The sequence below is a fragment of the Sceloporus occidentalis genome, unplaced genomic scaffold (assembly GCF_023333645.1).
Source record: "Sceloporus occidentalis isolate IW3139 unplaced genomic scaffold, rSceOcc1.0.p SCAF_53, whole genome shotgun sequence".
NCBI classification, from domain to species: Eukaryota; Metazoa; Chordata; class Lepidosauria; order Squamata; family Phrynosomatidae; genus Sceloporus; species Sceloporus occidentalis.
Genome location: NW_028317033.1, coordinates 450,798 through 465,786, shown reverse-complemented (window position 1 = coordinate 465,786; position 14,989 = coordinate 450,798). Strand labels below are relative to the sequence as shown.

The 14,989-nt window shown below is 40.9% G+C and overlaps 1 protein-coding gene across 1 annotated transcript in view; it reads right to left on the bottom strand.

Moving 5' to 3' along the window:
* Positions 1 to 1,410: 1,410 nt before the first annotated feature.
* The window catches only part of LOC149288081 (alpha-1,4-N-acetylglucosaminyltransferase-like), a 29,107-nt gene continuing 15,528 nt past the window's right edge, over positions 1,411 to 14,989 (bottom strand). Inside the window, exon 2 of the mRNA XM_089491945.1 lies at positions 1,411 to 1,998. Coding sequence (XP_089348071.1) covers positions 1,411 to 1,998 — 588 coding nt within the window. The remainder of the gene's footprint in view (positions 1,999 to 14,989) is intronic.

The window sequence follows — 14,989 nt, the reverse complement described above, 5'->3', positions numbered from 1 at the left end:
TATATATATAGTATTGTTGATTTTTTTGTTGTTGATTTTTTGGTCCGATTTTGGTCCAACCACACTTTTATTAAAAGTAAGTAACGCACCAAAATTGGACAGAAAAATTCAACAACAATATTAATGTTGGTGTGTTGCTTACTTTTAATAAAAGTGTTTTTTTGTTTTTGTTTTTAAAGGTGTGGGGGTTTCTGCCAAGTGTATGCTGAATTTTCAGTTTCGGTCCAGAATTTAAATTTCGGTGCATCCCTGCTATATACTAAGCCAGACACTGAAGTCATAGGCCTACACCACATCAATGTTTGGCTTAGTATAAAGTGATAGGGGTATGCTGCATTATTGTAAATGTCTGGCTCAATGTATGGTGATAGGGATTACTCTGTACCACCGTCAGTGCGTGCCTCAGTATATTATGATAAAGGTTATCCTGTAGCACCATCAATGTTTGCCTCAGTATATAATGAAAGCAGTTATGCTGTACCACTGTCAAGTTTGCCTCAGTATATAATGATAGCAGTTATGCAGTACCACCGTCAATGTTTGCCTCAGTATATGATAGCAGTTATGCTGTACCACTGTCAATGTCTGCCTCAGTATAAAGTGAAAGGACTTATGCTGTACCCCACCAATGTCTGCTTCAGTATATAATGACAACGGTTATGTTGTACCCCCGTCAGTGTTTGCCTAATGTAGAAGCTATGCAGTTTTAAAGTGTGTGTGTGTGTGTGTGGTGCCACATACAGGATCTGCCCCAGGTGCCAAATACTCTAGGTACGCCCCTGCATTTACCTGTGATTAATTCAACCTAAATGCTTAAATACTTTGATCCCATTTTCCTGTGATATAGAATTGAAAATAACATTCTGACTTAGATTCCTAACTAACATACAAAGCTAATTGATTCAGAAAATACAGAATGGGTGTTTAAAACATAATATGAATGTACAAATTCAATGCTCCAGACTAAAAGCAAATGAACATCTCTCCAAGTATCCATGCATGTAAGTGGTAAGCAACAGTATCATGTAATTGCACTACTATGTGCCCCATGAGAATGGCCAAACCACTGAACCACCAAGTAGATTCAATGCACCTCTTTGATGAGGTTTATTCAGGCTGCTAAATTAGTGATTATGTTATGGTCAATTAAGGTTCAGTCAGGTCATTGAATTAAACTAAAGATTTCTAATGTATGAATGTTGGGTAAGAGAAATGAGCCATATATCTGTCATTCAGTCTTTTTTTTGTCATTCAGTTCTGTTTTTTTTTTGGCTATAGGTCCAACGTTTTGCTATATTCTATGATATGAGAAAGTATCAATAGTAGTATTTAACAATTTGCAATGTTGCAGCAACTTAACTCCTTTTTATACACTAATAAGGTGTTTGCATCCATTTATGATAAACACAGCTAAAGGTATATAGGCTCATTCCTTAGGAGGGCTCCATAGGTAATGGGACAGTGTTGTTTATAGAGATTATCCACCAATGTATTACTGCCTGGAACCATACTCATAACATCTTTGTTCATGTAGTTCCAGAGATGTAAAGCATAAGAGTCATTAAATGTTGGAATTTTTTCCCAGACTTTGTAGTACAACCTCCAAGATGGATATCGAATAGGATAGAAACGTTGCGGGTTTAAAAAGGTGATGTTTCCACATATAATATCCTCAACAGCTGTAAAATTAGGAATGACACAATATTTCCTCAGAGTACGTGTGAAGAGTTGTGGGCCTTGATGTCCCCATATTGCTCCATTGTAATTCTTTACAAAATCCTCCATTGCAGTCCATGTGAAATTGTGACGGGGAGGTAATCCAAAAACACCGTTGCTGGAATGTTGTGAGAACTGAGCTGCCAGAAATGTCTTCTGTGGAATGGGTCGCACTGAGATTATGTCAGTATCCATGTAAATTCCACCATATTTCCAAATTAGGGCCAACCTACAGCCATCTGAACTGACGTACATCCAGTGTTTTTGCCGTGTGGGATCGATCTAAAAATAACACCCATTGTTAGCAGTGAAAGTAGAAAGTAATATTCAACTTTAAATTACATTAAATTAAAGAAAAAGGTACATTCAGTTTGCATTATTTATCATCTATGGGGAACTTTTGCAAAGAATATACAGTGGCAAAAAAATAAATAAAGTGAACCCTTTGGAATTATCTGGTTTTCTTCATTGATCAGAATATGTTATCGGATCTACACCTAAATCACAAGTATAGACAAACACAATGAGCTTAAGCTAACAATAGACAAACAATGATAATCTTTCGTGTCTTTATTGAACACACTTAAAAACCATTCACAGTGCTAGGGAAATAATAATTAAGTGAACCCTTGGATTTAATAACTGGTTTCAGCAATAACTTTAAACAGGGGCTAGGGAAATAATAATTAAGTGAACCCTTGGATTTAATAACTGGTTTCAGCAATAACTTTAAACAGTTATAAGTTATTGCTGAAACCAGTTATTAAATCCAAGGGTTCACTTAATTATTATTTCCCTAGCCCCTGTTTAAAGTTATTGCTGAAACCAGCTCATTGTGTTTGTCTATACTGCGGATCAGACCTACACAACACTCAAGAGGAATTTTAGGCTATTCTTCCTTAGCAAACTACTTAAGATCAGCCATATTCCTAGGATGTGTGATGTGAACGGCTCTCTCGAGGTCATTACACAGCATTTCTAATGGCTTAAGGTCTGGGCTCTGACTGGGGGATTTTCTTTTTTAAAACCATTCTGTAGTCATTGTCTTGCTGCATTACACAACTTCTACTGAGCTTAAGCACTTGGCACGTACATATCCCAAGGAAAAATATACCAATGGAAGAAAGGGCTTTAGGAGTAAATACTCCTGATTATTATTATACTTTATAAAGCGCGAACAGATTCTCCAGCGCTGTACAAGTACAAAATGACAAGCAATTGACATACAGATACAAGAGGAATGGAGAGCCCTGTTCCCGCAGGAACTTACATTTTAGGTGGATAAGGGGTGAGAAACAGGAGGTGAGGACTGCGTGGTAGTGAATGCTGTTAATGTAGGGGGAGGGTAGGCTTCCCTGAAGAGAAAAATTTTTAGGGAGCGTTTGAAAGAGGGTAGAGTTGGTGAGAGTCAGACAGCATGGGGAAGGGAGTTCCAGAGGGTTGGTGCTGCGCGAGAGAAGTCCTGTAGGCGGGCATGGGAGGATGTGATGAGTGAAGATGCAAGGAGCAGGTCATTGTTGGATCTTAGAGGGCAGGCTGGAGTATATTTGCTGATGAGGGAGGATAGGTAGAGGGGAGCGGTGTTAGTGAGGGCTTCGTAGGATAGAGTGAGTATTTTGAATTTAATTCTGCTATGGATGGGGAGCCAGTGGAGGGACTCGCAGAGAGGTGCGGCAGATGCAGAGCGTCGGGTGAGATAGATTAGCCTGAAAGATGCATTGAACACAGATTGAAGAGGAGATAGTCGGGAGAGAGGGAGGCCGGTAAGTAGGTTGTTGCAGTCAGGGCCGGGCTTAGGGGTGTGCGACCTGTTCGGCCGCACAGGGCGCCATGGCAACAGGGGCGCCTGCACGGGACTTAACCCCTTAATGACCTTTGCCGGGTCACTAAATGACCTTTGACGGTCCTGAACCGTCAAAAAATTAAATAAGCTTAGAAAGTGATCAACGATCACTTTCTTCGCTTAAACGGCGTTACTGTAATGCCTCGATGTCGAGGCATTCAGCAAGGCCGAGATCGGCATCGGGGGCCATGTCTGGCCCCTCCCCGGGGCGTCAACAGCCGCCATACATTGTATGGCGGCGGACGCCCGTTTTAAAAGCGTTTAGGAGGCGATCAACGATCGCCTCCTAAACTTAAATGGTGTCGCTGGAATGCCTCGATCAGGAGGCATCCAGCGACACCAAACACTTACCTCTGGATGGGCTGTGACCGCTCCGTACAGCGTTCACAGCCGCAGCTGCCGGTGATCTTCGCCATCAACAATCAAGTTTTAAAAGTTTCGCTGGATGGTCTCCAGACCCTCTAGAGAACTCTGGCTCCACTTGCAGGTTGAATACAGGTACTGCATTCAACCATGCAAGTCAATGGAGCCCAGCTTTCTAATCACTGTAACCACCTTACCTATGGCTACGGCTGCAGCAACCTCCCGCAGATGCCGTCGGACCCTGCGCATGCGCAGGCCACTCCATTTTTTTTTTTTTTTTTTTTTTTTTTTTTTTAAATTTTATTTGAACGTATCAAATGACATACAAACATAAATTCTCAATAAATATCATACTTAGACAAAAAAAGTGAAGGAAAGTGCAAACAACAGTGCATAAACATACATATACGCATTCATAAATAAGTCATATATATATTATAAATACGTTTATCCATAAGGAAAGAATCGATAATAGCATCTCGGTATCTCTTTTTTTTTTTTTTTTTTTTTTTTTTATGATTATTTCTGTTCAGTTTCCAATTACTAGTTCTACCTGTGTGCGGGTTATCCATGGTTTCCAGATATCAATATGTATATTACTTTTAGCTATACTCATATAGTAGCCTTTTTCCATTTTGCTTTGATGTTGGATTTGAGCATAAATTTCATTCCAACTGATTTTACCTTTTTTTTTCCAGTTCCTCGCTATGACGAGTTTACATGCTAAAATTAATTGTACGATCAGATTTCTCTGCGTTTTATTTAAGTTCGAAAGACCCATATGAAAGATAAATATTTGAGGAGATGGCTTAATTTTACAGCCAACCAGCTCTTCAATTATCTTAAAAAGAATTGATACAATTGATCTCACCTCTTCACATTCCCACCACATGTGGTAAATTGTACCATCTTCCTTCTCACATCTCCAACAAAGCTTTGAGGACTTTTTATCATATTTAGAGATTTGGACCGGAGTTCTATACCACCTATGAATGATTTTATAATAAAGTTCATGCATCCCTAAACAGTGTGAATATTTCTTAGTTTTAGTGTAAGCATGTAACCATTCTTCTATAGGGAGTATTACTCCTATGTCTTTTTCCCATTTCTCTTTATTGGGTATAATGTCATCAGTATCGATACTTCTTTTTAATATGCCTATTCGATGAATTAATCTAGTTTTGTAATGTTTATTGAGAAATTCTTCATATGTTGGAGAGGCTGTTACTTCTACAGTTTGAAGATAGTATTTTATTCTAATATAATTAAATATTTCTGTATTTGGTAAATCTTCTCTCTCTTTTAAGGAAGGCCAGGATTTAATAGATTCTGCATTGTATAGATCTGATATACACTTTATATTTGTGTATCTCCATTTAGTTAAATCTAAGTTGTTTATATAAACACTCAGGATTCCTATTGGAGCTGAAGGGAGAAGACTTTCTTCCATATTCATAGTTTTTTTAAGTTTATTAGCCGTTATAATTAAATCTTTAATTATTAGATTGTCACTTTTGATATATTTATTTATTTCATGGGTCATCCAAATAATATCTGATAAACGTACGAGGTTTGTTGTCCCTTTTTCTATAATGAACCATGAAGTTTTATCACTTTCTGGTCTGTCTAAAAGTAATAAGTGCATTATCATGCATGTTTCATGCAGATCTTTAATATCTGGGACCGAGAGGCCTCCTTTTTGAGAGTGTCTAGCCAAATTATTGAAGGATATTCTAGATGGCTTATTTTGCCAAATATATTTTAAGATTAATTTTTGAATTTTAGATAGAATAAGATAAGGGACTCTTAATGGAATTGCTCTTAAAACAAAAATTATTTTAGGTAGATAATACGCATTAAAGGCATTTATTCTTCCCAACCAAGAAATTTCAAGGCCCTTCCATTTATTTAATTTTTCTTCCATTTTCTTTGTTAGTGTGTTATAATTATCTCTAACCATTTCTTTAAGATTATATTTAATCTTTATACCTAAATACTCCAGTGAGTCCATACCCCAGTTGACATTTATAAACGATCTCATTGCTATGGCTTGCACTTTAGTCTGATTGGCACAAATAATCTGTGTTTTATTAACATTTAGTTTATAGTTAGAGAGATTCCCATATTCTTCTATTAATTTCAGAACATATTTCATAGATTTATCTGGATTTAAAAGAGTCAATATAATGTCATCAGCGAAAAGTGTTATTTTATATTCATTTTGTCTAATTTTAATCCCGATTATTTCTTTAGAATTCCTTATTGATTGCGCCAAAGGTTCGATTGATAAAGCATATAATAAGGGTGCCAGTGGGCATCCTTGTCGTGTTCCATTACTAATTCTAAAAGATTTCGAAGTTATCATAGGACCTACAATTTGGGCAGTAGGATTTTGATATAGAGCCAATATATTATTTTTAAATTTCCCTGATATGCCAAAGGTCTCCAAAGTTTCAGATAGAAACCTCCAGTCCACTCGATCGAAGGCCTTTTCAGCATCTAAAGCCAGAAACGCTGTATATGCTGGTCTTTTATTAATAGTATCCATCAAATTTATCATCTTACGAGTGTTATCTGACAAGCCTCTGCCAACAATAAAACCAGCCTGGTCCGAATGAATTATTTCAGGAAGGTAGATTTTTAATCTTTCGGCAAGAATCTTAGAATATATTTTGATATCAATATTTATTAAAGATATTGGCCTATAATTCGGGATCCTGCTTGGGTCTTTATTGGGTTTCGGTATCGGGATTATGGAGGCCAAAAGCATCTCAGGGGGAATTTTAGAACCATTTGTTATTTCTTCAAAGGATTTAAATAGTAACGGAATAATAATCTCTTTAAATGCTAAATAAAAAGCCGCTGTATATCCATCTGGACCTGGAGCTTTTTTCTTTTCCAATTTTTCAATCACTCTTTTAATCTCATCTTGTTTTATTGGAGCGTTTAGCATTTCTATATGTTCTTCTTTCAATTTCGGTAATTTGAGGGATTGCAAATAATTTCTAATGTCTGTTTGAGATTTTACAGGGCCTTCTAAATTATAAAGTGATTTGTAGTAATCCTCAAAACATTTAGTTATTTGTAAAGGGTTTAAAAAAGTTTTGTTCCCTATTATTATTTTTTTTATCATACTTTTTTTCCGTTCGTATTTTAATTTATTGGTTAAATATTTACCTACACGATTGTTACTATAGTACCACCTTTGTTTCATTTTTAAAAGTCCCTTATCTACTCTCTCTTGTAATTTTATATTAATTTCTGATCTTATTTTAATAAATTCTGCTGTGTTTTCTATGTTAAGGTTTTCTTTATTTAATCTTTCTTTTTTTGCTAACTCAATATATAGGTCAGCTAGGCTCTGCCCCAATTTCTTTTTAATATTATAAAAAGTTTTAATTAAACAGCCTCTCATAAAGCATTTAAATGCATTCCATAAAATTAGGTTATTCACTTCTCCATTGTTATTTTGCTCCAAAAATAAATCCGCTTGTTTTGTTAAATCATCTAACATTTCTGGATTGTTTAGTATTGAGTCGTCTAACCTCCATCTCCAATTTGTTCTATATTGTTGGTTATCTTTAAATTTAATAAATATAGGAGCATGGTCAGACCATGTAATTTGTCCTATATTCGAACTTATTATTATTCTCAAATTATCTAACTCTGTCAAAATATAGTCAATTCTGGAGTAAGACATATGTGGGTGTGAAAAAAAGGTAAAATCTAATTCATTTGGGTGCTGTACTCTCCATATGTCATATAATAAATTGTTTTCAATAAAGGAATTCATTTTCTTTGCGTCTGTTTTTATGTATGGGTCGACTGTTGTAGAAGTTCTTTTATCTTTTTTGGGGTCTGTAACACAGTTGAAATCTCCACCCATGAATAGTATACCTTTTTTTATTTGTTGTACTCTATTAAAGATTTTTTCCACAAATTTAGGAGAATCCTTATTGGGGGCATATATATTTACTAATGTGTATAATATATCGTTAATCTTGCAGATTAGAATTTGTGATCTGCCTTGATTATCATCTTCATGATATACAAGTTCGAATTTAGTATTATTGGAGATCATAATTGCAGTTCCTCTTTTTTTAACATTCCCCTCTAGGTTAGAATAAAATATTTCTGAAAAGGATCTAAATTTCCAAAATCTTTGTGGATTTTCTATCCAGTGGGTTTCCTGAATAAATGCAACAGCGACCTTCTCTTTATTTAGCATATTATATAGGAGGTTTCTTTTCTGTGGAGAATTTAACCCTTGCACATTAATAGAAACTAATTTCAGGGACATAATGTTTCTTCCTTATATGTTTTTTGAGATACCTTGCTATTATTTCCTTTTCCTTTACTTATATTAATAAAAACATTCATACCACACATAAACAATTATATTCCAGTTTTGAGAAACTCTCTCTCAAAATCCATCCTGTTACAAATACAGGAATTTCCCGATGTAGAGGCGAGATACAATACAATCTAAAACTATTGCATAAATTCTTGCCCGTGTCTCTCCGTCCGCCTCGTCCCCTGATTAACAAGGGACGAGGCGGACGGAGGGACAAGAGAAAGAACAAACAAACAAATGCTCTATACATAATATATGGTAAATTATGTATTTAGTATTTAGCGTCAGTGTCGTAATTCATAAAATAAGTATCAGCATAAATTTATATCAACAAATTCATACGTCGGATTTACAGTACTCTTCAAAGAATATAGTCAGTTATAGACAGTAATAAGTAAATAGATAAATACTAGTAAAGAAAAAAAAAAAAAAAAAAAAAAAAAAAAAAAAAAAAAAGAAAAGAATATAAATTAATAAATAATACATATATATATTTATTTTTATGTCTATAAAGCAATGAGGCATATTTAAGGTATATAAATATAGAAAATTTTCATTTTCCCCTTTTTCCTTCCTTTTCCTTTAAAATTATTTGTGTATCAAGATGTGAATTAATCTTAATGACCCTTTAATACAAAGTGTATATTCTCTTAAAATTATGTGTGTTTTAATGTGTTAAGGTTAGCAACCCTTCCATAACTAAAGTGTAAAATTTAAATATTTAGGTGTTAAGAAACATTGTATGGCGGCGGACGCCCGTTTTAAAAGCGTTTAGGAGGCGATCAACGATCGCCTCCTAAACTTAAATGGTGTCGCTGGAATGCCTCGATCAGGAGGCATCCAGCGACACCAAACACTTACCTCTGGATGGGCTGTGACCGCTCCGTACAGCGTTCACAGCCGCAGCTGCCGGTGATCTTCGCCATCAACAATCAAGTTTTAAAAGTTTCGCTGGATGGTCTCCAGACCCTCTAGAGAACTCTGGCTCCACTTGCAGGTTGAATACAGGTACTGCATTCAACCATGCAAGTCAATGGAGCCCAGCTTTCTAATCACTGTAACCACCTTACCTATGGCTACGGCTGCAGCAACCTCCCGCAGATGCCGTCGGACCCTGCGCATGCGCAGGCCACTCCAATGATAGCCGACCATTTACTCCTGTGACAGTATACGCATGTGCAGGCCATTTCTCCATCTATTTGTGCACTTGGCTTGGGGCGGGGTTATCTGCCTGGGGCCTATTTTAGGGCTTCTTAGCTGTCCACTGGCTGCCTGTCAAAGAGATTCATTGCTTGTTCTCTGGGCTCTGCTCGTGCTTCTCAGTTATCCTGTTTGTTCTTGTTCTGACCTTGGCTACGTCTCATGGCTATCCTGACTTCACCAATCCTTGACCTCGGCTACGTCTCACGGCTATCCTGACTTCTCCAATCCTTGACCTCGGCCTCGTTTGTGGACTGCTATACCCGTGTCCCAGACGCCTGTTCTGGTTCGTGTCTGGGTTCTGCACTGTGGATCCTCAGTTACTGATCCTGACCATTCCCGGCCGTTACAGTTTTGACAGGCCCTTTATGGATCGTTTTTCATCTCGACATGAACAGCACAACCAGATCTTGGCTTCCCATGCGTCTCACCTCCTTACCCTGGAACAGAAGCTGGACACTATGACTGATCTTCTTCAGGCTCTCTCCTCTCCAGCTGCTCCTGCTCCAGTCCTGGCCTCTGCCGCAGAGGGTTCCTCCGCTACAAGCTCTCCGGTCAAGCCCCCCAAGATGCCCATGCCGGACAAGTTCTCTGGTAATCCGTTCGAATGTAGGGGGTTCCTCAACCAGTGCCAGCTGCATTTCAGGACCCAGCCTCAAACCTTCTCCTCACATGCTACCAAGGTTGCCTTCATCATCAATCTATTAAGAGGGGAGGCTCTGGCCTGGGCCTCACCACTCATGGAGCAGCACTCTCCATTATTGGATAACGCTGATTCCTTTATTGTAGCCTTTCGGGCTGTTTTTGATGCTCCAGGACGCTGCGACAATGCAGAGACGTATATGATGGACTTGCAGCAAGGTAAAAGAACTGTTGCTCAGTATGCTGTGGAATTCCGTACCTTAGCGCATGAAACAAAATGGAATAATGAGGCATTGAGAGCAGCATTTCGCAAGGGACTTAATAACCACTTGAAGGATGCTCTGACCTATCGAGACATTCCCGAGGACTTAGAGGATCTTATAGCCCTTTATCTCAAACTGGATGCCCGAGGACAAGAGCGTAAATTGGAGAGAGAACGGGGTGGAAAACCTCGTCCATTCCATCCTTTTGTGTGCACACCTCCTCCATCTGTCAGCGCGACAGCCTCTGTAGAGGAACCCATGGACATTTGCCCTATTCTACATCTGTCCGAGGAGGAGAAAAGACGCCGTAGGATTCTGGGACTATGTATGTATTGTGGCTGGAAGGGCCACAGAGTCATCTCCTGCCCTCAGAAGCAGAAACGCCTAAGGTTAGCGGCGTTTGGAGGTTGTCCACTGAGCATCTTTACCATTACACCCCCTGTCCAGAATAGATTTTTAGTTCTTGCCACTCTCCAGTGGTCAGGCCAACGGGTGGTCACGCAAGCCTTCATAGACTCAGGGGCTGCTGGAAATTTCATAGACTCCACCTGGGCCAAGAACATGGGCATTCCGCTGATTCCTTGCATCCGCTCTATTCCGATTTCTGCATTGGATGGCTCCCCCCTCGGTTCTGGAGTGGTGTCCCATTCTACCATCCGAATTCTGATGACCATTGGTGTTCTCCACGAAGAGTCCATCTCTCTCAACGTCCTTCACAGTCCCCACATTCCGTTAATCCTAGGGCTACCTTGGCTGTCGCTCCATAATCCTAGGATAGATTGGGAAGCTAGACAGATATCTGCGTGGAGTGCCTCCTGCCAAACCTCTTGCCTCCGAAGTTACCGCGTGGCCCACGCTGTGCTCGAAGCACCTGGAATGAATCCCCGACTACTTGTTCCCCTGCAATGAATCCCCGACTACTCGTTCCCCTGCAATATCATGACTTCCTAGATGTCTTTTCTAAACAGAGGGCGGAGAGGTTACCTCCACACCGTCCGTATGACTGTGCCATCCAACTTCTGCCTGGTACTTCATCACCCTCTGGAAGAACGTATCCCTTGTCTGAACCAGAGAACCGCGCTCTTGCTCAATACATTGAGGAGAATCTCCAGAAGGGCTTCATCCGGTCATCTAGCTCTCCAGCTGGCGCAGGATTCTTCTTTGTTAAGAAGAAAGACGGCTCCCTCCGTCCGTGCATCGATTATAGGGGGTTGAATAGCATCACCATAAAGAACAAATATCCTATACCCCTGATCACTGAATTGTACGACCAACTCAAGGATGCAACCATTTTCACTAAACTAGATCTCTGCGGGGCCTACAATTTAATCCGGATTTGCCAGGGAGACGAATGGATGACTGCATTCAATACCCGGTATGGTCACTATGAGTACCTCGTGATGCCATTTGGGTTATGCAATGCACCTGCCGTATTCCAGAGTTTTGTTAATGACATATTTTGTGATATGCTGCTGTCTCATGTAATCGTTTATCTCAACGACATTTTGATCTATTCCAAGACTCTGCAGGAACACCGCGCACAGGTCCGATCAGTGCTCCAACGGCTCAGGGAGAACAACTTATTCGCCAAGGCAGAGAAATGCGAATTTGAGCGATCACGTACCTCCTTTTTGGGCTATATCATCTCTGAGGGTCATCAGGAGATGGATCCCAATAAGCTGGCCGCTGTGACTCAATGGCCCCTTCCTACTGATCTAAAGGGGATCCAGCGCTTTGTTGGTTTCGCCAACTACTACAGACGATTTATTAGAAATTTCTCTCACATCATTGCACCCATCACCGCCCTAACTAAGAAAGGCTCAGATCCTCGGACTTGGTCTCCGGAAGCCCTTGCAGCTTTCCTCCGTCTCAAAGCCGCTTTTGCATCCGCACCTATCCTGAAGCGTCCGGATCCGACCAAACAATTTATCTTAGAAGTGGATGCTTCTGAATTGGGCGTAGGGGCTGTGCTGTCACAGAGACATCCATCTTCCAATAAGATTCATCCCTGCGCCTATTTTTCCAGACGTTTTACTCTCGCAGAGCGTAATTATGACATTGGTAACAGAGAGTTGTTAGCCATCAAATTGGCATTCAAAGAGTGGCGTCACCTCTTGGAGGGTTCAGAAACTCCTATTGTGGTCTACACCGACCATAAGGACCTCATGTACCTCGAGAATGCTAAACGCCTCAACCCAAGACAAGCTCGGTGGGCATTATTCTTTACCCACTTTAACTTCAGAATCACGTATCGTCCTGGGTCAAAGAATGTAAAGGCAGACGCCCTCTCCCGGCAGTTCGAGGACTTCAATGTTGGAACCACCAACGAACCTATCATCCCCAGAGATCTCATCACAGGGACCATCAACGCCGATCTAACGTGACTGATTGCCGGTTCTCAATACCCACGACCCGTGTCCCTTCGAGTACCTAGTCAACGCCTGTTCGTCCAGTCTCGGTTCATCAGACCTTTACTCGCTCAGTTCCACGCTTCTCCCGTCGCAGGACATCGTGGTATCCGCAACACCCTGTTCCTCCTGCAACGGAATTGGTGTTCCGGCATGCACAAGGACGTTAAAGACTTCATTCAGGCTTGTTTGGTCTGCACCCGCCACAAAATCCCACGTTCCAAAAAGTCCGGGTTGCTGTGTCCCCTGCCTGTTCCCAATAGACCGTGGAGCCACATAGCAATGGACTTTATCACAGACCTGCCAAGATCCGACGGTAGCACTACAATCTTAGTGGTGGTCGACTTATTCTCCAAGATGGCTCACTTTACCGCTTTACCCAAGTTACCCTCTGCCAAAGAACTCTCCACCATTTTTCTGCGGGATATTGTTCGCCTCCACGGTGTGCCGCAACGATTCATCTCGGACCACGGTCCTCAATTCGTCTCTCGTTTTTGGAAGATCCTGTGCAAACATCTCGGCATAGCTATACACCTCTCATCTGCATATCATCCGCAATCCAATGGTCAGACCGAGAGGACCAACCAAGTCCTCAAACACTACCTCCGCTCCTACGTATCCGAAGATCACTCCGATTGGTCCCACTTGCTGCATTTGGCTGAGTTCTCCTATAATAATTTGTTCCACGTATCTCTAAAGAACTCTCCGCTCATTGTGGCATACTGGTTTAATCCTTATATGTGGCCCTCTGCTCTGACGCCGTCCAATTTACCTGCGGCTGACTCTTCGGCACGAGACATTGTTCAAAGATGGCAATCTACGCGACAGCTTCTCGCTGCTGCCAAACGGAAACAACAGAGGGCAGCTGATCTGCACCGCTCTCCAGCTCCGTCTCTTCGGCCTGGCGATAAAGTCTGGCTTTCCACCAAGAATCTTCGCCTGCGTCAGAATTCCAGGACTTTGGGTCCCAAATACATTGGGCCCTACACGGTTCGGTCCAGGATCAATGACGTGTCTTACAAGCTGGACCTACCCATCACCATGAAGATATCTGATTCGTTTCATGTATCCCGGCTCAAACCTGCGGTCGCCAATAGATTCTCGGAACCATTTCGAGCCCCCAAGCCCGTGGCGATCCAGAGCCAGGAGGAGTATGAGGTGCGTCGGATTCTCGATTCTCGCGTTCGGAAGGGTCAACTACAATATCTGGTGGACTGGAAGGGTTACGGACCAGAGGAGAGGTCTTGGGAACCCGTTTCCAATATCCACGCTCCGGCCAGGATCCGTGACTTTCACCTACGTTGGCCTGCTAAGCCTGGTTCTGGGCGCTCGGAGCGCGCCCTTGTGGCGGGGGATGATGTAACCACCTTACCTATGGCTACGGCTGCAGCAACCTCCCGCAGATGCCGTCGGACCCTGCGCATGCGCAGGCCACTCCAATGATAGCCGATCATTTACTCCTGTGGCAGTATACGTATATATGCAGGCCATTTCTCCATCTATTTGTGCACTTGGCTTGGGGTGGGGTTATCTGCCTGGGGCCTATTTTAGGGCTCCTTAGCTGTCCACTGGCTGCCTGTCAAAGAGATTCATTGCTTGTTCTCTGGGCTCTGTTCGTGCTTCTCAGTTATCCTGTTTGTTCTGGTTCTGACCTCGGCTACGTCTCACGGCTATCCTGACTTCACCAATCCTTGACCTCGGCTACGTCTCACGGCTATCCTGACTTCTCCAATCCTCGACCTCGGTTTCGTTTGTGGACTGCTATACCCGTGTCCCAGACACCTGTTCTGGTTCGTGTCTGGGTTCTGCACTGTGGATCCTCAGTTACTGATCCTGACCATTCCGGCCGTTACAATCACAATGTGATTAGTAAAATATAAAAAAAAAAAAAAAAAAAAAAAAAATGTGCTAACATTTAAAAATAATTATGCAGTGATGTCACTAGATGAACCATCCAGTACCAGCAAAATGTGTAAAAAAAATATTTAAAAAAGTATTAAAAAATAAAATAAAAAAATTAAGTTTTTATTATTTTGAGCAAGTGCTAAAATTTCTCAAAAATCTCAACAAAGAGTTAAAATAAAAGCACTTCAAATACCCAAGGGGTGTCTAATATAAAAAAAACAAATGGCTGATGGGGTAAATTGGAGTGGCCGAGCTCAAAGATAGGGCATAGGTACAGACTTTCCAAAATGGAGAA